This window comes from Molossus molossus, unplaced genomic scaffold, assembly GCF_014108415.1.
Source record: "Molossus molossus isolate mMolMol1 unplaced genomic scaffold, mMolMol1.p scaffold_m16_p_20, whole genome shotgun sequence".
Taxonomy (NCBI): domain Eukaryota; kingdom Metazoa; phylum Chordata; class Mammalia; order Chiroptera; family Molossidae; genus Molossus; species Molossus molossus.
Genome location: NW_023425356.1, coordinates 21,569,538 through 21,595,490, shown reverse-complemented (window position 1 = coordinate 21,595,490; position 25,953 = coordinate 21,569,538). Strand labels below are relative to the sequence as shown.

General features: G+C 39.2%; 1 protein-coding gene across 1 annotated transcript; it reads right to left on the bottom strand.

Annotated features, from left to right (window-relative positions):
* Positions 1 to 259: 259 nt before the first annotated feature.
* LOC118637207 (cathepsin S-like) lies at positions 260 to 25,461 on the bottom strand. Its single transcript, XM_036272408.1, has 8 exons — positions 25,339 to 25,461; positions 23,852 to 23,972; positions 20,821 to 20,943; positions 19,481 to 19,630; positions 16,625 to 16,852; positions 15,455 to 15,620; positions 13,574 to 13,676; positions 260 to 689 (listed from the first exon to the last, which is right to left on the bottom strand). Exons 1-8 carry the CDS (start codon positions 25,362 to 25,364, stop codon positions 590 to 592), a joined length of 1,017 nt encoding a protein of 338 aa, XP_036128301.1. The 5' UTR covers positions 25,365 to 25,461; the 3' UTR covers positions 260 to 589.
* Positions 25,462 to 25,953: the final 492 nt, after the last annotated feature.

The following is a 25,953-nucleotide window of genomic DNA, read 5'->3' as shown; positions in this document are numbered from 1 at the left end:
GTAGCAACTGGCTTGTACAGACTACGGATTTTTAAACTCAAGGCTTGGTGGGGGGGTCGTTCAGTAGAGGAGATGTGGTCGTCTTTGATTGGTCGGGCCTGGGGTCTCCCAAGTTCTTGATTGGTCGGGGGCTGGGGTCTCCTGAAACTTGTTTTTCTTGTCGAGTGACGGAGTGACCGTTTGCAGTTTGGGGTGGGTTAGGGTGGTTCCATCATTCCATTCTGCTTGACTGGAGTGATGGGTTTTGGTTTTCCGGAATGAGAGGCTTGGGGCAGTAATATGGAAGTTAAGAGCTAACACCATCAATGTACAAAATGATATCAGGTGTACATAAAAAGACAAAGAGGCGAAATAAGATAATGACAAATTGTATTAGGTGGACTAATTCTCATACAGTTATATCTACAGTACATTATTAAGTTTCACTTAGCAAATTTTTTCAAGATCTGTAAAGTTAAAAAAGTAGAAGAGACAAATTATATATTTATATTGTTCGTGACACATTTATTTCCACTGGTTACAGCAGGTAAAATTAAGTGAAGAGAAAGTGTTTTATCTTTCTTGACTTGTTATATAATGGAGAGATCCTCTAGATTTCTGGGTAAGAGGCATAACTAGCAATCCCACAATGATTTCCACTGTTTCTTGCCATCCGAACATATCCTTGGTCACCAAAATAGAGGCCCCAGCTTTAGAAAAACAAATAACAGAAAATTACAAATGAATACCACATTATCAACTTTTTATCTCTTAGATTGTTTTTCTCATAAAGCAACTATAGATAAAAAGCTATAAAAAAAAAATTAGAACAGAATAATATAATAATTTCCCAAGGGCTTTTCGGCAATTTTCCAAGGAAGTTTGGAAAGCTTTAGAGCTATACAGGGTGTGGCAAAAGTAGGTTACAGTTGTGAATACATGAAACACAGAGTTTATTCTTGTATTATTATCTATTAATTATTGTATTATATTCCATATGACCAACTATAAACCTACTTCTGCCTCAACCTGTATTGATGAACAGGCTTAATATATAAAGAAACAATGTAAGGTCCATTCTAAATTTTAATTCTCCTACTTTGTAAATATGCCTTATATAGAGAAAGAGTGTTATTATTCTGTCCAAGGCCCCACCTCTAAATGCTTTTGTATAATAGGATCATAGGTGATGATTTTCAATCCAACTTAAATTCCTTTAGAGAAGGTCAATTAAGAAATATTTTTAGGCCCTGGCCAGTTTTGCTCAGCGGTTAGAGCTTCAGCATGTGGTCTAGGGAGACCTGGGTTCGGTTTCTGCCAAGGGCAAGTACCTTGGTTGCAGTTTGTCCCTGGCCCTGGTTGGGTGGTGCAGGAGGCAGCCACTCGATATGTCCCTTTCACGTCACTGTTTCTCTCTCTCTTTCCCTCCCACTCTATCTGAACAAAAAATGTAGAGGTGTCCTCGGGTGAGGATAAAAAAAAGCAAAAAAGAAAAATATTTGTAGCAACATCATCAATTGGTTGCCTCCCGCATAACCTCAACCAGGCCCTGGATTGAACCTGCAATCTAGTACGTGCCCTTGACTGGGAATCAAACCCAAAACCCTTTGGTCCTCTGCTGACACTCTAACCACTGAGCCAAACCAGCCAGGGCAGGCATTTCTTACTCTTTATTATGGGAATAAAATACCTATCTCATAGATTGCCTTTAAAATTAAACAAGAAATCTATTTAAAGTACTGATGTGTCTGTTCATAGTAAATGCTCAATAAGTGAAGGTTTTTATTATTATCCAAGTATGAGTCTGTCTGGTTGGACTCAAGTAGAATTCATCCTCCTTTTAAAAAATATAGCTTTTTTTTTTTTGGATGACCAACAGTCCCAGTTTTCCCAGGATTGTCCTGGTTTTAAAAATAAAGTTCTATGGACCAGGAAATCCCTTAAACTTAAAAAAGGGGTGGTTGATAACCTTTCCTTCTCTCTGTCTAGTATAGTCTACAAACTCATTAGACATTCCTTCTGAAATATATGCAGTTTCCTTGGTAATAAATTGCAGTCCTACACTTCTTAGGCTGTGCCAAACACTGTTCAAGTCATTGGGATTATGGAGGTTAACAAACTAGTCTTTTTAAAGCCTACATTCTGTTGGGAAACATACATAACAAAGAAGTACATAATATGATATAAGTATCATAAAGAAAAGTAAAGCAGGGTAAGGGGACAGGACGCAGTGTTGGGAGTCAGGGTTACATTTTAGATGGAATAGTAAGGGAATGCTTCTCTGAGGAAATGTTTGAGCAAAGACCTCAGTACAGTGACAGTGCGAGTGATGCAGAGACCTGGGGAAAACTTGGTGTGTCTCAGAAACAGCAACAAGGCTAGTGCATTAGCGCTGAGTGAGAGAGGGGAAAGTCACTGGAAAGATAGGCTGTGGCTAGATAAAGTCATGCTTTTATATGTCGTGGGTTTTATTCTGAGTATGAAGGAAAGCCATAAGAGGGTTTGGAGTAGGAGAGCAACATTACCTGCTTTATTATACTTTAAAAAGACCATTCTGGCTACTGAGTAACAGGATTGACTGTAAGCAAATAAGAGGGGAAGTGCTTACTAGTTGGGAAATTCTTGCAGTAGAGACAGATGGTGGCTTGAACTAGAGTAACAACAGAGGTATTGAAAAGTAGTAAGATTTGGAATAATTTAATGATGGTGGAAATGACAAGATTTGCTGGTGGCTTGATGTGGGGTATCCACTGAACAAAGAAAGGGTGGCTCTGATGTCTTGGCCTGGGGTAGATGCTGTTGGCATTTACTGAGATGGGGAAAATTGGGGTAGTAGCAGAGAGTCAAGAGTTCTGTTTTGGACATGTTAAGTTAAAGAGGCCTATAGATATGTAGGCGGAAAGGTCAAGTGATAAGATGTGGGACGTGAAGTCTTCAGCTCAGGGGAGAGGGGAGAGCTGAAGATAGAAAGTTGAGAGTCAGCACACAGATAGTGTTTAAAACCATGAGACTGAATGAGATTATCTAAGGAGTGGGCCTAGAGAGAGAGGGAAACTGAGGACTGGGGCATTCTAAAACTTAGAAGTGCGGGAGAATAAGAGGAACTAAGGAACTCAGGAGACTGAGAAGTAAAGTAGGAAGGAAACCAGGAGAATGAGGTTCCCTGAAAGTCAAAGTGTTTCAGAAAGGAGAAAGTAATTGTATGTCAAATGTTAACAGGGCAAGTAAGATGAGACCTGAAAACTGGTTAATGAGGCAGGATGGAGGTAATTGCTAATCTTGACAAGAGTATTACAGTGGAATAGTGAGAATAAATACACGATTTGAGTTATAATGTAATATGCATATCTTTCTGGAAAAATTTCTAAGAAAAATTATTTGATTATAACTTTTTCCTTTTTAACCATTTTTCAGACTGATTCCATGAAGAGGAGGAAGTGTGTATGAATTTAATATAGATGCCTATGAAGTCGAATATAGAACATATACCCTAACTCTACTTTAAGAGTCAGGATTTCTTAAAAGATCAGACAGTTTCAGTTAGGGAAAATGGAATAGGTTGTTTTTTTCAAGTTATATTTCATTTTTCCTTATCCTCACCTGAGAACATTTTTGCATTTATCCTCAGAGTGGGAGGGACAGAAGGGAAGGAGAGAGAGAGAAACATCAGTGTGAAAGAGACACATCGACTGGCTGCCACCCACACAACCCCAACCGGGGCCGGGGACAAACTGTAACTGAGGTACGTGCCCTTAGCGGGAACCAAACCCAGGACTCTCTGGTCCGCAGGCCGACGCTCTAACCACTCAGCGAAACCGGCCAGGGCTCAAGTTATATTTCAATAACTTAATCTATTGAGGGATGAGGATGAGGCATTTTTTCTTTTTTATATTAAAAATATCCAGAAATTTTTTATATTATTCCAGTTAATTACTCATAGAAGATTTGTGATACCCTTTTCTTATGCAGTTAAATAAGTAATAAGTAAATACTAAAAAGGACTAAACAACCAATCACATAACAAATTATTCTTCATGAAGGCTGAATTTACATATATACTTTGATTATGACCTTTCTTTCTTTTTTCTTTATTTCTTAAGATGCAGGAAAAAAGCATCTTGAAAAAGTTTTCATGAAAGGGCAAAACACCATTTACTTCTTAAGAAGCCAGAAGATGTTACTAATGCTCACCTGGCTACACACATTTCTTCCCTCATATATTGCTTCTATCAGCTGAAAATTTCATTCATTCAGGTTTGTTTTTCTAAAGAAACCTGGACATGTTTTGTAGATGTCTTCATCCATCCTACCTACGAACCTCAGCTTTACATTTTCCAAACTACTTTTTGACCAGCCCTCCATTTGTACTTCTGTTCTCGTTTGCTCTGGCAATGTCTCTGGTTTTTGCTCCAAAATTTGAAGCTCACAGCTAGAACTCTGCATTCTTTAAAAAGTCTTCAAATAAAGCTGTAGTAAGCTTCTCCTTTTCGAGTTTTCTCTAAATATGTTAATCTGGAGTTGGCAGTTTTTGTTTTTTTGTTGTTGTTTTTTTATCCTCACCGGAGGACATTTTTTTTTTTCCATTTTTTGTTCAGATAGAGTGGGAGGGAGAGAGAGGAAAGAGAGAGAGAGAGAAACATCGACATGAAAGGGACACATCAAGTGGCTGCCACCCGCACGACCAACCAGGGCCGGGGACAAACTGCAACCGAGGTACGTGCCTTTGGGGGAACCGAACCCAGGTCTCTGGACCACAGGCTGATGCTCTAACCACGAAGCCAAACCATCCAGGGTGGCAGTTTTTTTCTAAGTTCCTCATTTACTTTTAGATTAGCATGTTCCTGAAAGTAGATTTGACACAGTAAACATGTTACTTCTCCTTCGAGGCAAATTGCACTTGAGACAGTGGCATCACAAGATAGAAGGAACTCTGATCTGTAAACCAAACTCTGAATGTATCTCATTGGTTTTAGCACATATCTAAATATATACCTAAATTCACTTCTACAAACCACCTCTCGTTTGTTCCTCAGCTTTAAAGTGATGGGAGAAAGGAAAGGAGAAATAAGAACAGTTCAGAGAAGTCCCAAACAGGCCTCTAATTAGTCTTGAGGTAAACCTTTGTCTACTAATATGATGATTTAATCTCCATAAAATGTTCAAAGGAGCTTTTCAAAAAGCCTATTCTTATGGATAGTTTTTCTTTCCACAATCCTGCCTATTAATGCTGTTATATTGATTTATCCAGTTCCTTCCATCCACGGAGTTTCAAGTACTTCACAAATACTGTTGGGTGGTGTCTCCTTCCAGTTAGAGAAATTTGGGCCAAGAGACACTGTGAACCAAAAACAGTCAAACAGGATCTCTCTGCAGCATGGCTCAGTGTGCCTAAAGAAGCAGCGCATTCTTCACTGGAAGTTGCAAGTGTTAGAACTGCTGTGAGCCCACTCGGGGCGCTCCCTGGAGTTTCTCAGGCCCCACACACAGCCACAGCCAGAGTGTCAGGCAATCAGCCAACCGCGGCTCACTGGAAGCCTCCCGCCCTGGGCTCAAAGGCTGGAGGAGGTGCGCCCACCACAGACCAGTGTGAGACCCACGGGGACAGGGCAAGATGAGGCATTTCTATACCCCACTCACCAACTCCATCAACTTAACTCATTATCTAGTCGCCCATCTACCTGGAAACTGTTTATTTTAGAGAGTTCACCAGATAACTGCTTAAAGGTGTCCTGGGTGCTTTCTTAAATTTTTGGGGGGTGTGTGTGCGCGCGCACACACTTAAGGTTCTAATGAGAATAACTTTGAGGTCCCCATTCTTAATTGATCTGTATATTAGATTAAACTCTTCCTTTTTTTTCCTAAAGACAATCTTGGCCCATCTGGTGGGCATTCTTTTAGGTTGGGTTGGCCTTCTAGCCAACTTTGGATCCTCGTTAGGCTCCTAGACTTTTCTAAGCAGATAGCAATTGTATCTCTAGCTCAGCAAGCTTTCTAAATTTACAGATTTCCCCATAACTGGCAACACACACATTATATAAACACTTCAGGATCTTATCAGATTGTATAACCTAAAAATCTCTACTGCCTAACATATAGGGATATGTCTCTGAAGAATATGTAGTTTATTGTATCTCACTTAGATGCTCTAAATTTTATTTTTGAATTAAGGCAAACCATCAGAGGGCTGTACAATAAAGTATTTTGCATTATACTGGTCCCATGATATATTTTTCACTCAATTATGCTTTGGTATTAAAACATTGGCCTAGCCCTGGCCAGTTTGGCTCAGCGGTTAGAGCGTTGGCCTGCGGTCCAGAGAGACCTGGGTTCGGTTCCCGCTAAGGGCATGTGCCTTGGTTGCAGTTTGTCCCCGGCCCTGGTTGGGTTGTGTGGGTGGCAGCCACTCGATGTGTCCCTTTCACGTCGATGTTTCTCTCTCTCTCTCTCCCTCCCACTCTATCTGAACAAAAAATGGAAAAATGTCCTCGGGTGAGGATAAAAAAAAAAAAATTGGCCTATATTATTGGACATAGTGAAAGCATTCTGTAAAACTTATAACTATAATTACAGCTGGGACATTATTGAGGGCATAATTTTCTCTTTACATAGAGATTCAAAGGACTAATAAGGACAATAACTATGATTTATTAGACACATTATGTGCCAGGCACAATGTACTAAGTGTTTTATATACATTATTTGTTTAATCCTTATAATAATCTTGAGGCTATTATTTTCATTTTACAGATGAAAAATTGAAAGTTAAAGATGTTAAATAACCTGCTTAAGGTTGCATAGACAGTAAAGGGAGCTGGGATTCTAACCAAGGTCTATCTGGCTTTAAAGTTACTGCTTTTACTCACTGTGCTATACTGTATTATATAAAGAAGTTGAACACCCATGTCCATAAAGGGGAGAAGAATTTAGGGACATGGATCAATGATATATACCCCTGCCAGAAACATTAAGTATAAACAAAAGGAAGCTATAAAAAAAGAAGTCAAATAGAGGAAGACTCTACATTCTTTATATGAGGTCAACTGGTAGCACTGGAAATGACATATCACTTAATCTTTTAAGAGCTGAATAGAACAAGGTTGATGATGTAAGAGGATTTTGTTTGAGTCAACCTCTGTGGAGCCTGGAATTTATGTCCACGTCCAATCTCTCCTTGTTAGGACTTAGTGCCAGCAATCACTGTGGTCTCATAATTTGGTCCATTCTATCTCATGTCTCTATGCACATTTAGCTTCCTCTGCTCTGATTGCCCTTTTCACCTGGTGAATTCCTTCTTGACCTTCAAAGCAGTTCAATGACCAAGCTAACAGGCCTTCTCTGACTCCCCAGGGCCCAGTCCTCTTCTGTGCTTCCACTGCAACCTATGCATACCTCCATCTTAGCATTTATCATATTCTGTTACTGTGGTCTGTTCATGGACCTACCTGTTTCCTTGACTCCATTAGACTATGAGTATCTTGAAGGAGGATAGAAAGGCTGTATTTTTCATTGGCAAATCCTCAGTACCTAGTCTGTGTTTGACATGATATGTAATCAATATTATGTTTTTTGTATCATTGTTTGGAGATGCAAAAAGGAACAGAGACTATTGTGTTACCTTTAAGAAATTTATATTCTAGCCCTGCCTGGTGTGGCTCAGTTGGTTGGGCATTGTCTTATACACTGAAAGGTTGCCAGTTCAATTCCCAGTCAGAACACATGCCCAGGTTGCGGGCTCCATTCCTGATAGGGGGTATGCAAGAGGCCGCTGATAGATGTCTCACTCTCACACTGATGTTTCTCTCTCTCCCTCTCTTCTTCTCTAAAACAAATCAATACAAAGTCTTCTAAAAGAAGAAATAAATTTATATTCTAGTGAATAGCTATTTACAGAAATAGCTATAAGACAAAACCTAATGTATAAACTACCATAATAGAATTATAAAGCATTGCTAAAGCTTGGAAGTTAGAGGAAAAATCTAGATAAATGAATGGGATATAGAGTAGATAGCACTGGAGGTAGGTTTTGAAGAATGAATAGGATTTTTAATGACTTTTTTATTTTAAAAGTAATAAGTGCTTGTAAAAGACAATTTTGAGAATACATGAAGATAGATAGACAAAGATAACTATTATTAACATTTGGTATTATTGCTTCTGGTCCTTTAGTATAACATATAGCAGAGAAATGGGCATAATATTTTAACTTAATACTTATGATGTATATAACTTTTGTATTTATATGTATTTTTCCATTTCAACATATATTCCAGGTATTTTATTAGGTTATTAACAATAGTCTGTCTGAATAAAGATAATTTCTAATACATGGACTTGATTACTTAATAATGTATATTATCTCTATTGTTAGGCATTTTTGGTTGCTTACTAGTTTTCATTATTAAAAAAGAATAATGCTACAATTTACATAAATTGGTTATGAAGTTTCCCCTATATTTAGTTATTTTCCTCATATAGATTCCAAGGAATGGAAGTAATTGGACAAAGAATGTAACATTTAAAAAGTTCTTGATTCATATTATCAAATCACTTTCAAGAAGGATTGTAACAATTTACTCTTTTACCAGAATGTATGAGAGTGCCCATTTCACCATAGACAGGTGGTATTTCTGTAGGCATCAGTGGTGTTAAGGGCATTTCAGAAAGATGATACAGCATAAGTAAATAGCTAGAAATAGCTAAGTGTATGTAACCTTGGTGAATGCTGAGTAAGTAATTCACTGTGGCCAGAATATGAGTATGGGTACATGAGAATATAGTGGAAGAAAAGTATAGAAAACTATGTTAGAAGATAGATCATGAAGAACCTTGAATGCCTGGCCAGGAATTTGGACTTTAGTATGACAATAATGTTAACTATTTTTAAAAATTTACCATGAGTTTACATGATCTATAGTTGGGTGAGAATGGAATCTGAATTAGAGAAGAGCCATTGGGAACAGAAGAGAGAAAATACACATAAAATATGTTTCAGAGGCTGAATGGACAGGGCTATGTGGACTGAGGGAGAGAAAGGAGAGCCCAAGATGATACCAAGGCTTTGAATCTGAAGATAGTGATGTATTATTCAAAATAGGGATTTTTTTTTTTTCTGGAGCTTATTCTAAAATAATTTTCAGGGATGCGGGAGAAAGGGAATTTGATTTTAGACTTGTTGAGTGAAAGAGAGAGAGAGAGTGTGTGTATTGAGTGGTAGTAGGGTAGGCAGGTAGAGAATTTGGATTTTTCAAGCAGAGCTGTCATGTTGGCAGTTGGACACGAAGTCAGTTGCTTAATATAAAGGTCCTTTTTATAGACAGGATATATGCACATTATGGCAATAGTTGAAACTCAAGGAGCAGATGAGTTTGCTTTAATATACCTACAGCTAGATCATGAAGTATCGGTGGAAGAAAATAATCTAAGAAAGGAGGCTAAAGATTATATAGTAGAATGCCCTCGCCCTGGCTGGTTTGGCTCAGTGGTTGGAGCATTGGCCCGAGGACCAAAGAGTCTTGGGTTCGATTCTGGTCAAGGTCACATACCTCAGTTGCTGTTTGATCCCTGGCCCTGTTGGGGTCTTGCAGGAAGCAACCAATCGATGTGTCACTCCCCATCAATGTTTCTCTCTCTTTCTCTCTTTCCCTCCCTCTCTCACTTCCACTCTCTGAAAATCAATGGAAAAAATATCCTCGGGTGAGGATTAAATGATATATATTTCAAAATAACAATAAAAATGAGTCGGGATAGTGCTCTGTCATAGAAATAAATATAGCAGCCCTGGCCATTGTGACTCAGTTGGTTGGTATGTTGTGTCGTATACTGAAAGGTTGCAGGTTCGATACCCAGGTTGTTGGTTCAATTACTGGTCAGGGTAAATATGGGAGGCTACCGATTGATGTTTCTCTCTCGCATCAATGTTTCTCTCTATCTCCTTCTCCCTTCCTCTCTCTCTAAAATTCAATAGAAAGCATGTCCCTGGATAAAGATTAAAGAAAAAGAAGAAGAAAGAAATGCAGCAGAGAGTTTATAAAGCAGACAAGTGTTTCACATTTCTGTGCTTTAGCATATGCTTTTTGGGTCATTGGGCAATGTATTTACCTCCTCCAACACAGGAGCAGTCCACTCATCTGAAAACTTAATACAAGTAGTGAATCCTCTGTGGAGGCAGTTAGGCATCTCCTCCTGTATGGTCCCAAAGTCATAAAGACGTATATCCTTATACCATGATGTGTTGTGTTTTATTCTTTTTTTTTTTTTTTATCCTCACCCGAGGATATTTTTCCATTTTTTTGTACAGATAGAGTGGGAGGGAGAGAGAGGAAGAAACATCGACGTGAAGGGACACATCGAGTGGCTGCCACCCGCACGACCAACCAGGGCCGGGGACAAACTGCAACCGAGGTACGTGCCCTTAGCGGGAACCGAACCCGGGTCTCTCCGGACCACAGGCCGACGCTCTAACCGCTGAGCCAAACTGGCCAGGGCTTGTGTTTTATTCTTAAAAAATATATCTAATTCTCCACTGGACTGTGGGCTCCTTCAGGAAAAGATAGTTTCTTATTAATTTTTTATCTCCATGGCCTAGATAATGCTTGTCATCTTATAGATGCCTAGTAAATGCTTGTTGAATAAATAAGTACTGAAAAGAGATTTTTAGATTTAAACACTAAAACAAATAGATAATCTTCAAGAAGAACTGTTTCAATAGAGAAGGGAATTTAGAATACTTAGTATTAAAGAGAAATACTGTAAGGGGTCAACAAGATATAAGTGAAAATATTGCTTAATTTTAAAGGGTTATCATTTGCCCTGGTCAGTGTAGCTCAGTTGGTCGGATGTCCTCAGTGCATGAGAGGGTTGCCAGTTGGATTCCTGGTCAGGGCACATGATCTGGTTGCAGGCTCTATCCCTGGTGGGGTGTGCAGGAGGCAACCGATTGATGTTTCTCTGTCACATTGATGTTTCTCTCTCTCTCTCCCTTCCTCTCTCTCTAAAAAAATCAGTAAAAACATTAAATAAATAAATAAATAAATAAATAAATAAATAAATAAATAAATAAATTGCTTTCATTGAGCTAGAAAGACCTAAGCTGATCAGTATTGTGAATGGATTACAAGTGAACCATCTATTTTCCCAGTGGGCCATACAGATACTACCGTTTTCTATGTGTGAGGCGAGATGAAAAGGGGGGGAAGCACCTTTTTTTCTTTACGGTTTATGAAATATTTACTTCCAGTAAAGACTTGGGGGGTGTTATGGGTTGAATTGTCTCCAAAATTCATACGTTGGAATCCTGACCCCCAGTATCTTATTGTAACTTTATTTGAAAATAGGGTCATTGCAGATATAATTAAGTTAAAATGAGGTCATTAGGGTGAGCCCTAATCCAATATGACTGATGTCTTATATTTTATTTTTAATTTTTTTTTATCCTTACCTGAGGACATTTTTCCATTTTTATTCAGATAGAGTGGGAAAGAAAGAGAGAGAAACACTGACGTGAAAGGAACACATTGAGTGGTCGCCACCCACACGGCCGAACCGGGGCCAGGGACCAACTGCAACCGAGGTACGTGCCCTTAGCGGGAACCAAACCCGGGTCTCTGCACCACAGTTCGATGCTCTAACCGCTGAGCCAAACCAGCCAGGGCTGATGTTTTATAAAAAGGGTAAATTTTACAGAGACAGACATGCACACAGTGTGGGAATGAAGTCAGAGATTGGGCTGATGCTTAGACAAGCCAAGAAAAGCCAAAGATTGCCAGCAAACCTTCAGAAGCGTGAGGAAAGGCATTGAAAATTTTTTTCTCACAGCCCTCAGAAGAAACCCACCCTGCCTACGCCTTGACCTCCAGCCTCTAGAATGTGAAGACAATAATTTTGTTTTGTTTTGTTTTGTTTTTTATCCTCACCCGAGGATATTTTTCCATTTTTTGTTCAGATAGAGTGGGAGGAGAAGGACGGAGAGAGAAACATCGACGTGAAAGGGACACATTGAGTGGTTGCCACCCGAACAACCCAACCAGGGCCGGGGACAAACTGCCACCGAGGTACGTGCCCTTAGCGGGAACCGAACCCGGGTCTCTCTGGACCTCAGGCCAACGCTCTAACCGATGAACCAAACCGGCCAGGGCTAATTTTTGTTGTTTAAGTCACTCAGTTTGTGGTGCTGTGTTGTGGAAGCCCTGGAAAACTAACACAAGGAGAAACTTTAAAATGCTTAAGTCGTAACTCTTCATACCTCTCTTTTTTCACTCTAAATCTAGAAGCTACATTCCTTTTATTTGTGGATTATATAAGTGTCAACTAATCCACATACTGAGCTACTGTTAGGTGCCATGTACTGTGCTAAGGATATAACGACAACACAGAATCTCTACCCTAAAGGCACATGGAGAATATTGGAATGATAGATAAAGATACAATTTAATTGGATTGTATAAAGTATTCCAGTAAGCATAGGACATTTGGGGAGCATAAAAAGACATTTTACTCAGCTCAAGGATTTAGAGGGAACTTTCTGGTCTAAATAATGCCTGAGCTGGTTTTGAAGGAAAAGCAGGAATAAACCAGGTGAGGAGAAATGATGTTCCAGGCTGAGGGAACAGCATAACGAAAATATGAAAATATTAAAGATAGAATTATATGAATGGGAACTGTAACTGTGTATCGTTGAGTATAATGAGAATCAGAAGTGTGAGAAGGAGCTGCGGCTGGCAAGGCAGGTAGGGACCTCAGCATAGACAATTTGTCTTCTCTACTAGGGAACATTAATTCTGCACTGAATGGTACCAAATAGAATAGTTGTAAGCCCAGGTTCATATTTTAGACAAACCAGTTTGGAAACAGAATGAAAGATGGATTTGAGATTAAAGTTAGAAGGCTACAGGAATAGTTGAGGCAGGAGATGTCTAAACTGGAGCAGTAATAGAAGAAATGGAGAGGGAACAGAAGCAAGGACAGAGATGAGGTAAAATTAATTTGACTTGTTGCTTGATTGGATCTGAAGGGTCTAAGGCAAAGCCATAGAATCTCGAATTGGGTGACTGTGTTGTGTGGTTTTGCCATTTGGCGAGATGGGAAATTCTGTGGAGGGACAATCTCATGGAGACGGTGCTGAATTCCTTGGACATATTGAGTTTGGAAAAACTGAGATACACAGAATGGGCATGTCCAGATATTTAAGTCTGAAGTTCAGGGCAGAGGTCAGAGCTAGAGGCAGAGATTTGAAAGTATATAGTATATAGCTAAAATCCTAAGAATGGAAAGATGATACCCAAGAAAAATGTAGAATAAGAAGAGTAATGTCAAAGGATAGAGCCCTGGAGGAAAGACCAACATCTGCGAACTAAGTGGAGGAGTAGGTATTCATAAAGGACATCAAGAAGGAAAGATCAGGGAAGTATTGTAGAAGTGCTACAGGGCACAATAGGAAGTGAAGAAACGGGGGCATTGAGTAATTTAGAATGTCACTTTATAAGATGTTATCATTGTCAATATCATGATCATCATCGTAATTACAAGAAATCATTTGTTGAGGCTCCCTCTAATTCCTGACTTTAATTAAATATACATTAAAGTACAAATACATTACCTGTTTTTCACAAGCCAGTAGTCTTTCCCATTAAGGTTACCATAGCCAACCACCAATACAGCATGATTCACATTGAGAGTGCAGGCTTGGTCATAGTAGACACCTGAGAATAAAATATGGGTGGAGACAAAAAGGGAAGAGTATGTGAAAATAAAGGACATTTGAAAATGCTATTAGTTTTATTAGACTGTTTTGCATATAGGGCTAGGTTAATTAAAATATTAGGAACATAGCCCTGGCTGGTGTGGTTCAGTGCTTAGAGCATCAGCCCATGCACCAAAGGGTTGAGGGTTCAATTCTCAGTCAAAGGCACCTATCTGGGTTGCAGGTTCAATCTTCGCCCCAGTCAGGGTGCATGTGGGAGGCAACCAATCCATGTGTTTCTCTCACATTGATGTTTCTCTCTCACTCCTCCTCCATCCCTCCCTTCCACTCTCTCTTAAAAATCAATGGAAAAAATATCCTTGGATGAAGATTAACAACAACAAAAATTTTAGGAACATATACTCTAATGTTTAAACTATTTAGATTTCAGTCCAGCCAGTGTGGCTCAGTGGTTGAGCATCAACCCTTGCACCATAAGGTCACCGGTTTGATTCCTGGTCAGGACACATGCCCAGGATGTGGGCCCGATTCCCAGTGAGGGGCATACAGGAGGTGGCCAATGATGTTCTCTCTCATCAATGTTTCTATCTCTCTCTCCTTCTCCCTTCGTCTCTCTCTAAAATCAATAAAATCAAAAAAATAACTTTAGATTTCATAATTCTTTGCCATCAATGCTGTATTTGTTATTTCTTTGCCAAGTTTGGCAGCAATCCAACATAGTTCCCTCAGAAATTTTCTTTGAGAAACTGCCACCCTTTTATTCTCATTTTAAACTGACAGTTATTTTTTTTTAAATCTATGAAAGAGTGACATTGATTTGTTGTTCCACCTACTTATGCATTCTTTGGTTGCTTCTTGTTTTTGTTTTGTTTTGTTTTTATCCTCACCTGAGGACATTTTTTTCATTTTTTGTTCAGATAGAGTGGGAGGGAGAGAGAGGAAGAGACAGAAAGAGAAACATCGACGTGAAAGGGACATATCGAGGGGCTACCACCCACACGACCCAACCCGGGCCAGGGACAAACTGCAACCGAGGTACGTGCCCCTAATGGGAACTGAACCCGGGTCTCTCCAGACCGCAGGCCGATGCTCTAACCGCTGAGCCAAACCGGCCAGGGCTTTGGTTGCTTATTATATGTGCCCCGACCAGGGATCGAACCCACAACCTTGGTGTATCCCAACAACACTCTAACCAACTGAGCTAGCCAGCCAAGGCCTACTGTATTTCTTTGTAGATATTCCTAAATTGTTTCTTCCATACATTTTCATCCTTTACTAGATTAAGTGATTTTTAAGGTGAGGTTTAGAAAAAAATTGTAGCCTTCCCTTCGTCTAATACAATGCCATCCCATTAGTGGGTGCCCTCCTGTACACTGCTGTGCTGTACCTACAGTACACAGTGGTACAGTGGTTAGGAGCACAGGCACTGGAGTCAAGTTGTACAGTTGACCATCCCAGATGACCATTTTCAGACAGTGTGACTTCAGGCAAGTTAACCTGTCTAAGACTTGGTTTTTTCATCTGTAAAATGGGGGTACTGTGAGGACTAAATGAGATAATGCATGGACAGAATTCATCATAGTACTTGACATATAGTGTTAGTAAACTTTGTTATCACTTTTTCTAATTAGAACTGGGTATAAAATGTGTGTATGAACTGGAGGATTCTGTTTATCCTACTCAAAGCATTCAGGTGGAGTGATGGGGAAAGATAATATTCCTCCTTCCAGTGCAAGGACAGAATAGAACTAGAGGATACTATATCTGAGTTTTTACCACTTTTGTAGAGGAAGAAAGAAGGATGGCTCGCATCTATAGCAACAGACACGGGTCCTTTATTGGCCACAGCTTCTTTCAAGGCATCTTCACGGCCGGAAGGAAGGTCAGTATACTTTGAACATGTGGCAGCTCTATATTTTGAGTCATATTGGCACTTTCCATCCTGAAAAAAAAAAAAAAAAAAAAAAAGTATAAATATGATAAAGAAATATACTTCAACTTTTTTTTACAAATCATGTGTTCTTTTGTCATTTAGCCTTTTCAAGTGTCTTAAGTTACCTTCCTGTTTTTGACGAAAGAAAAATAAAATCTTCCAAAGCCTAACAGTTCAATGTTTCATCAATAGCACAGGAAATACAGAACTCTCCTATTGTTTTAATTCTGGATATCTTCATATATGCAGAAGTTGCCAGGATAATGTCCCTCAGACTCTAAGATGGATTGTAGGGGTATACTACATAAAGATCATAAACTCTAGACTAGAACTTTAAAATCTTTTTGGTGATATGTCTGCAAGACGATCTGCAGTTTAATGATGGTTTATAAAGACTACATTAGAGTATGTTTCATGTGGGAAAGAGAAGGTTACCAATTCACGTTTGTTTATACAACTATACTTTTAAACTGCTTAGTAGGAAAAATAACTTGAAGGAAATAAACCAAAGTAATAATGGATAAAGTAGAAGGTTTTCGAATGGTGTTTTTTATCTTTTCTAAATTTTCTGCAATATGGGTATATTACTTATATTATTTAATTAAATGTATAATGAACTTTTAAGGAGGAGGAACAAAGCATTACTTAGCTTTTTAGTAGGTAGAGGAATGATGTGGTTGATGATCTGAGAATAAGAGTGAGTGTAGGAGGCTACAGGACAAAAAGTTTAAATACCAGACAGAAATATAGGAAGAATTTTAAGGAAGGTTTGCTGAAAATGCCTTTTTAGGTATGAATTCTATTTGCTTCTTTAAAATCAATATGCCACTGATAATTAAGAAGGCTCCTGCATAAGAGAGAGAACATCTGAGAATTCAGAATCTCTAATCGGGGTTCTCGCACACATGACACTGTTTCTCAAGCAATTTGCTTGGTGGTGAGTTTAGTACAGTCAGTCAACGGATATAAGATCGTGGGACAGGGACAGCCCAAAACGTTTGCTTGCCACATACCATGGCTTTGTAGGGATAGGAAGCTTCTGATTGGATGCCATTGTTGTCAATGATATATTGGAAAGCCTGTGTTATGTATCCACCTTTGCAGCCTTTATTGAGGTACTTTTCAGTTGCGCAATCCACCAGGTTCTGTGGACTCAGAGATATCAGCTTTCCTGTCTTCAGCTTCAGCTGTGCTTCCAGGGCCCCCACAGCACTGAAAGCCCAACAAGAACCACAGGAACCCTAAAACAGAGATAAAGTCATGCAGGCAATATTAGAAAGTCAGTAAGGATGATATCATAACACAAATTTAGCAACACCTAATATGTTAGCCCTATCAGTAATTACTGGAAGAGCTTCTCCCACCACAATTTCCTTTCCCCTTAGACCAGTGATTTCAACTGATATGCCCCAGCACACCCGTGTGCCTAAAGAATGTTTAAAACATGCAATACCTCACTAATAAGGGGCTCGGATCACTTATCCTTAGGTTGTCAAATTAAAAATGACAACAGCCTTGGCCGGTTTGGCTCAGCGGTTAGAGTGTTGGTCTGAGGACCAGAGTCTTGGGTTCAATTCTGGTGAAGGTCACGTACCCATTTGCAGATCGTCCCTGGCCCTGATCGGAGTCGTGTGGGAGGCAACCAGTCAGTGTGTCTCTCTCACATGAGTATTTCTCTCTCTTTCTCTCTCTCCCACTCTATCTAAAAATACTTGAAATAATATACTCGGGTGAGGATTTGAAAAAAAAAGAAAAATGACAACAACCAACCTAATAATAGCTGTCTGGAGTGAATTAATTGAAATTATACCTATTTAGCCCTGGCTGGTTTGGTTCAGCAGTTATAACATCAGCTCTTGGACCCAAGGGTCATGGGTGTTATTCCCAACAAGAGCACTTACCTAGGCTGCAGGTTTGATCATGGCCCTGGTCAGGGGTTATGCAGAAGATAGCCAACCTCTCTCTCTCTCCCCCTCCCTTCCTTCCTCTCTATCTAAAAAAATAAATAAATACATAAAAATAGAAAAATATCCTCAGGTGAGGAGTAACAAAAATATTATACCTATTTTTTTGTGTGTCAGATCACCAAAGATAATTTTTTTTTTTTGGTGTGCCACAGAATTTTTATAATTAGTTTATGTGTGCCATGAGATGAAAAAAATTGAAAATTGCTGTTTTAGACAATGGGAATGAAGACTAAATACTTGCTCATTCTCTGGGCAAGGTTCATCCTTGATAGAAATTTGCAAAGGCTGAGCTCAGAGCATAATTGCCATATTCAAACATATTAAGAAGTAGTACTTATTAATTACATACTAAATCCAAGCTATCTTCACCCATAAATAAAGGAGACAGTTGCCTACACAGTAAAATGATTTTGAGAGGAGCTAGAGTGATTCCCTTGACCTAAAATACCTTTCCTCCTGACAAATGTTGCCTGAAACATAAGTTCAAAATTTCTTTTAGCTTCAGATTTTAAATCAAATGATATTTTACAAACAGAAAAGGTGCAGAGGGTCCAGAGCCCTATAGTAAGTGTCTCACTGTCTTCTTTTCTCATTCCACCCTGGTCTCTACCCAGAAGAATCAAACTGAATTTGCTTTTGGTTAAAGCAAAATCCCCTATTAGCCCTGGCCAGTTTGGCTCAGCGGTTGGAGGGTTGGCCTGAGGACCAGGGAGTCCTGGGTTTGGTTATTGCTAGGGGCACGTACCAAAATAAATAAATAAATCACCTATTAAAATGCAAACACCCAGGGAAAGAAGTTCATTAAATTATTTATAGTCAACACCTAAATATGTAGTTTATCAGATCTTCCCAAACTTTTATTTTAGAAAAGCTTCAGTAGGAAACCCAAAACTAGTTGAAAGAAAAATAACTAGGTGGAAAAAGAGATCAGCAGTACCATTCACTTCTGAAGTTGTATATTCTGCAGGGGTCACAAGCTGGGGCAGCTGCTCAGAATTCTCGGATCCTTCCTTACCCAGACCTCTAAGGTGATACATTTGTTTTACTCTTAGTTATCCCTAACTAATTGACAATTTTTGTGGCTTTTTTTTTAAACAAGTAAACTAAAGGCAATATGAAAACATAGAATAAAAAAATTTAAAACCCCTCTTTCTTATTCCAATAATGCAAGCCTAGTCACGAGTTAATTTGGCAGGTACAATTTGTAAAGCACTCTGAGCTCTAGCTCCTTCCTCTTCTTCAAACCAGAATTTCGTTAGTGAGATGCGGGAATAAACCGCCTGTTAGATACTGTCTCAACACAACACTGTTCTCAAGCAATTAGCTTGATGGAGGGTCCAGTGCAGACGATGGATAGCATGAGCACTGAAAGTTTGTCTTGCCCTGGCCGGTTTGGCTCAGCGGTTAGAGCGTCGGCCTGCGGTCCGGAGAGACCCGGGTTCGGTTCCCGCTAAGGGCACGTGCCTCGGTTGCAGTTTGTCCCCGGCCCTGGTTGGTTGTGCGGGTGGCGACCACTCGATGTGTCCCTTTCACATCGATGTTTCTCTCTCTCTCTCTCTCTCCCTCCCACTCTACCTGAACAAAAAATGGAAAAATGTCCTCGGGTGAGGATGATAAAAAAAAAAAAAAAGAAAGTTTGTCTTGACCCGTTTGCTTATGTCGCAGCTTTTGTATATGTGGTTCTAACCACGGGTGTTCTAAGCACTGTGGGGAACACGAGTAAAGTACGATGTGTGGTCCTGGCCCTCAGGAAGCTTACGATTTAGTTGGGAAGATGAAATAACAAAAAGAATTAGAAAGTAACATAAGGGAGATTCACTGCCAAATTATGTAGCTAGACTAAGTATTTAAGGAAGAGAGAACTCTACCTGGGGCACAGGGGCCTGAGATGATAATACTCACCTGGTTTTTCACTTCGGTAACACACCCCTTGTCTCTCCAGTCCACAGAATCAGGTAATTTCTGATTAGAGTTCAACTTATAGGTGACATTTCTCTGCCATTGGCTGGGAACTCTCAGGGAACTCATTAAAGACATCACTTCTTCACTGGTCTACAAGGTAAATATAAATATCTCCTTTCACTTATATCCTGCTTTTCAATATCCCAATAACTGTAACTGTGAACATATTTAACAACCGAGAAAAACTAGTGGTAGTTGTGACCAACATAGATACTGCTAACTACCTCGTAGGTGACTTATTTGGGTCTCTTCTTTACTCTTACATTTTGCATTAGTATCCCAGCTGGACATAGGGAAGGAGAAAAAGAAAACTGTAAAAAGTTAGAAGTTACAGGGAGACAGATTTTTGGTTCAGAGCAAGGCCTAATTTTTATTACAGAGCTGTCTATGCCCTGGCCGGTTTGGCTCAGGGGTTAGAGTGTCAGCCCTTGGACCAGAGAGTCAAGGGTTTGATTCCTTGTAAAGGGCACATACCTCAGTTGGGGTTTGGTCCAGGGCCCTGGTGGGTTGTGTGAGGGGCAGCCAGTTGATGTGTCTCTCTCACATTAATGTTTCTCTCTCTCTCTCTCTCTCTCTCTCTCTCTCTCTCTCTCTCTTCTGCTCTCCCTCCCTCCTACTCTATCCTCAGGTGAGGATTAAAAAAAAAAAGAGCTGTCTAAAAAGTGGACTGAACTGATTTTCCTTGTGAGAAAGAATTACAAAGAGTCCCACATTTAAGTTGGAATTTAATTTAATTCGGGTGTTCCCTTCTAAGGGGTACCATGATTTTTTTTTTTTTTTCAGTAAGATTTTATTTAGCCAAATATGTTTATGCCAGGGAGCAAGATCACAAATGCTCCTATGAGTCTTAATTTTGGTCACAGTGGTACAGTTTTGCACAGAACAGAATCTAAAATGGAAGATTATTTGTGATAGTAAATGCCCACATTCCCCAATTACGAAAGCAGGTGGACCATATTAAATGGTCAGTTTAGACTTTCATAAGTGTGGTAACTACTCTAAAAGAGTATGAGTAGTCTTTGGATAATGCTTTATAAAAGTAATTAAAAATAAAAGCAATACTAGTCTGTGATTTTAAAATAAAGAAGGGATTTGTCAAGGAAAGTGGTCACAGTAGGACTAAGGAATTTATACAAATTCTTGTTTTTAAATTCTACATTTTTCTAATGTTGTACATATGTAGATAATTTGCCTTTGTCATGTACTTTCAAATTGCTTTTGGAGAGACAGAAATCATGCTTACCAAGAGATAAAAATAGGATTCTTTGTAGTTTACCTACCATGTCTGCCAGGTGGTTCATGCCTAGATCGTATGAATGCATTCCCATCGAATGTTCCAGGTTGTGAAGCATCACAAATTTTAGATTCTTTTCCCAGATGAGACGTCGTGCTTCTTCCTCATTCTAAAATATAAGGAAAAGAACATAGTTATACTGAGTCCTGCACAAATAAGTGTTCAATAATGAAAATAAACATTACGAAGCATTCTACCAAATGTGCATCTGTCAGGAAGCATGCAAATAAAAAAATATGTTCAATGTAATTGGTAAGACTGCATATTAATCTTATTCTCGCTCTTAGTTACTTGAGCACGATTAATATTATTTTATGACATATATAATGAATTTCCTTCATCTGCTAGAAAGGTTTTTTTACAAACTGCTTTTGGCTGAAATATATCCTTTGTAGGTGGAAAACTCACTTAATCTTTACAGGCTTTTAAAAAAATGTTTATTTTTTTACCCTCACTCCTGAAAAATAGTTTAACTGAGTATATATTTCTAGGTATTTTTCTTTAGTGATTTAAAGATATTTCTCCATAGTCTTCTGGTAATTATTATTGCAAATGTAAGTCTAATCGCTATACTTCCGTTTTTAACTTGGGTAACTTTTGTGATTCTCTTCCGCTTTGATATTTTGCTGCTTCATTACATGTATCTGGGTCTGGGTTTCTTTATGTCCTCTCTTGGATACTATCGATTGAAAAATGCAGGGCTTTTTTTTTTTAATCTAGAAAATTCTCAACCACTCTCTCTTCAAATACTGCTTCTCAACCTTTCCATCTAACTATCTTCTTCAGAAACTTCTATCAGATGTAGTTTAGAGCCTTAAACTCTTTTTCATCTCTTTTACCTGCATTTTCATAGCTTCTTCTTCTTATTTTCATGTGCTGCCTTGTGGGTGAATGTTTCACTACTATCATCCAGATTGCTGATTCTATCCAACGCTTTCCAGTCCAGAGTTCATATCCTTTTTATTGAGTTCTTAGGTCAATTACTGTATTTTTTTATTTTCAAGATTTCTAATTAAATATATAATTTATTTTACAATTTTTATTTGTATTGATGTTATTTTATTATATGTATATATATTTTTATATTCACACACACACACATATATATATAATCTTAAAATCTTTTTTGATTCTATTATTTTAATTTTATCCACAGTGAATCCATATTTTGACTGTTGAACCTGCTGCCCTTGGGGAGCTTCATTTACGTAGGACTGATGTACGTGGAATACAATGTGCATGGTGCCTCCTAAAATGACTGACCCTCATCCCCACCCCCAAAGCTATAGTTTCCAATAAGTAATAACCCAATGAGCAGCCAGCAACAGCTCTTTTCTGCCTCACTTCGTTGAATGCTAGAGCCCAGGCCCAGACCTTGGTTCCAGGTAGCAAGTCTAGATGCAGCCCCCTCTCCCTTAGAGCAAGATGCTACTGTTACCCCAGGAGTGGACATGTACAGACATACTTCCAAACCACTAGAGGGGACAGCTGGAATAAAGAAAAATAAATATAATGAAGTATATGAAAGGAAAAAAGAAATGAACTTTGAGATAAATAAAATAGAACAAATTAAATTAGAATATTAATGGAAAGCCCTGGCCGGTTTGGCTCAGCGGTTGGAGCGTCAGCCTGCGGTCCGGAGAGACCCGGGTCCGGTTCCCGCTAAGGGCATGTACCTCAGTTGCAGTTTGTCCCAGCCCTGGTTGGGTTGTGCGGGTGGCGGCCACTCGATGTGTCCCTTTCACGCCGATGTTTCTCTCTCTCTCTTCCTCTCTCTCCCTCCCACTCTATCTGAACAAAAAATGGAAAAATGTCCTCGGGTGAGGATAAAAAAAAAAAAAAGAATATTAATGGAAAGTCATTTTTATTTCTCCTTAGTGACTGAAATCATTAACAAGAGAGATAGTTTTGCCCTGGCCGGTTTGGCTCAGGGGTTAGAGCGTCGGCCTGCGGTCCGGAGAGACCCAGGTTCGGTTCCCGCTAAGGGCACGTACCTCGGTTGCAGTTTGTCCCTGTCCCTGGTTGGTTGTGTGGGTGGCAGCCACTCGATGTGCACATCGATGTTTCTCTCTCTCTCTCTCCCTCCTGCTCTATCTGAACAAAAAATGGAAAAATGTCCTCGGGTGAGGATTAAAAAAAAGGAAAAGAAAAAAAAGAGAAAGATAGTTTTTATTCAACCAGATAGTGGCGCTACCTGCACATCTAACTCTAGTTGACTTTGAAATTAGAGGCCTAAATTCAAAGGGAGTGGGTGAGGGTGAAGTTTATCACCACCAAGAAAACAACTCAGAGTGCACATTCTACTCGAAGCATCTTTTTTATACAAAAACAAGTAAATGCATAATCAAGTAGTAAATACATAATGTTTGCCTACAAAGTCAAAAATATTATAGTTATAGAACTTAGTTATTTGGAGCACTAGGGTTAAGGTCTTAAAATCAATCAGTAACTATGCTTTGAAATGACAAAACAAGGACAAAGTGGGAAGTGAGACTCAAGAAACAACATCTGATAGCACTTCCAGGTGCCAGGGACGGAAACATGGGTCTTTTATTTCCTAAACATGTACTCTCTTCCCCTTGGCCTGGGACCTTCATTCCCGTTATCTGCTTTGCTTGCTCCCTGGCGTCTCTCAGTCCTCTGCTCAAATACCTCCTTTCATGTGAGGCCTTTCCTGACCATTCTGTAGAATAATCACTCCCAGCCTCTTCCAGTCATCATACAGGGTCCTTTCTACCCTCCATGTCTTGCTTTATTTTTCTCTACTACCATCCAACATACTACATACCTGCTTATTTATTGACTTATTTCTTGTCTCCCCTACTAGGATATAAGCTCCATCAAAACAGGAACTTTGTTTTGTTTCCGGCTGTGTCTCTAGTACCAAGAACATAATCAGGGAAGAAATGTGAACGTACCATTTATTGAAAACACAGCTTGTAAGAATATAATTTGAGAGGGAGAAAGCACAGAGTACTAGAGTAAAAGCGAATCACTCAAGTGGCAATGTCCTCTACCTTGTCCTTGTATTCCTTGCCATAGGTTTTCTTCCAGAGATCCCAGTGATGATCCAACGTGGGGTCTTTGTGCAGTTGTGCCATTGAGCACCCCAGGAGAACCCAAAGCAGCCATTTCATTCTGTTCAAGGAAAAATCATGAAGGAAGAGTAGCTATTAACTGCATATATTGTGACCATATCTTTCATAACAAAAAATAGCAATGCAAAGTTTGTCAGAGGGACAAAATATTACAAATCAGACTTATACGGGAAATTTGGGGGGAATGTACAGGGTGGAGCAAAAGTAGGCTTATGGTTCTTTGTGTGGAAAATAATACAATAATTAATACATAATAATACAAGAATAAACTGTTTCATGTATTCACAACTGTAAACCCACTTTTTTTTTTTTATCCTCACCCGATGACATTTTTTCATTTTTTGTTCAGGTAGAGTGGGAGGGAGAGAGAGGAAGAGAGAGAGAGAGAAACATCCACGTGAAAGGGACACATCGAGTGGCTGCCACCCACACGACCAACCAGAACCGGGGACAAACTGTAACCGAGTGTAACCCACTTTTGCCCCACCCTGTATAGTCTCAGGGAATAACTGCAGATTCATGCTTAGAAGTACTCTAAAAAGTGGTTTTCAGAAATTTCCTGATATTTGGTAAACCACATTCAAGGTTGGTGGTGTTGCAGCAAAGCAGGGACTTTTCAGGATTTGCCAACAAATCTAATCAGTGGAAATCCTCTTTTCTCATTAAGACGAAGACAAACATTTGAAAAATCACTTATCTTCATAATTTTTTAATATGTAAGTTCTTCTTAACCGGCCTATTTATTTATTTTTAAATAATTTTTCTTTACTGATTTGAGAGAGAGGAGAAGGGAGAGGGAGAGAGAGACACACACATCAACGAGAGACAATATCAATCGCTGCCTCTCCCACGCGCCCACGGGATCAGGTCCACCCGGCCTGACCAGGAATAGAACCCCTGGGCTTAACTGGCCTATTTAAAGGTGGTTAAAAGACAACTCTCATGTATCATTTTCACATCCAAGGGTCATTTCATTTATTTTACTTTTTAAAATGTTTTCCCCCAACAATCAAAATATCTTTTTAAAAGGAAACAATTAACTACTTTTAAAAACACGACTTATATATTTAATACAAAAAGACTTTAACAGAAATTCAGCTCTTTCTCAAACTGGATTCTACTTTCTCTTCTGTTTCTTTTTAACTCACAATAACTAGAATTATAACCATGTAACCTTCAAATTATATTTCAAAGAAGCTACATTTCAGCCTCAGGTTTAGATATCCAAGCACACATTAACTTTTCAAAAATAAATTCTTTTTCGTCAAAAATAGGAGGTAAATTGAGCGATATGATTTTTTTAGTTTACTTCCTGAAACCAAAGATTTAAAACCTGGCAGGCAGAGCAAACTAAAAACACAAAGAGTTTAAAGACCAAATGGAAGAAAAAAGACCACAGTACATACATAATGGAACCAGCAGTTGCTCCCATACTAAGAATGCTTGAAGGTGGGCTCTCTCCAAAGATTCCAAAGACAGCAAAGAGACTTCAGCTAACTGTGACTTTAAAAAGAAATTGGAACTTGTCATGTGAGGTATCCACGAAGAGGAAGTGAACTTTTATTTCAGTTTCGTTTAAAATCTGATACATCAGCTGTCTCTATCCCTGTCCCTATAGTTTTGGAGACAAAGTGGATACACTAATTATCAAAAAGAGGCCCTAGTGCCCTGGCTGGTTTGGCTCAGCGGTTAGAGCATCGGCCTACAGACTAGAGAGTCCCGGGTTCAGTCCTGCTAAAGGCATGTACCTCGGTTGCAGTTTGTCCCCAGCCCCGGTTGGGGTTGTGTGGTGGCAACCACTCCATGTGTCTCTCTCACATCAATGTTTCTCTCTCTCTCTCTCCCTCCGTTTCTCCCTCCCACTCTATCTGAAGATAAATGCAAAAATGTCCTCAGGTGAAGAAAAGAAAAAAAAGGGTCCCCAGTACAGGAGATCAGTAGAACCTACTTAGCAAAATAAGAGCAGTACACGTTTATTCTTTGAATCCTTCATCATTTTGATAATTTACTTTTGTTAAAAT

Coding starts and splice junctions, on each gene's coding strand:
- LOC118637207 (XM_036272408.1), bottom strand. CDS start 25,364: ATGGGAGCAACTGCTGGTTCCATTAT. Junction 20,944..23,851: donor GCAAGGAATACAAGGACAAG/GTAGAGGACATT, acceptor CTTATATTTTAG/AATGAGGAAGAAGCACGACG. Junction 19,631..20,820: donor TGAACCACCTGGCAGACATG/GTAGGTAAACTA, acceptor TTTACCTTGTAG/ACCAGTGAAGAAGTGATGTC.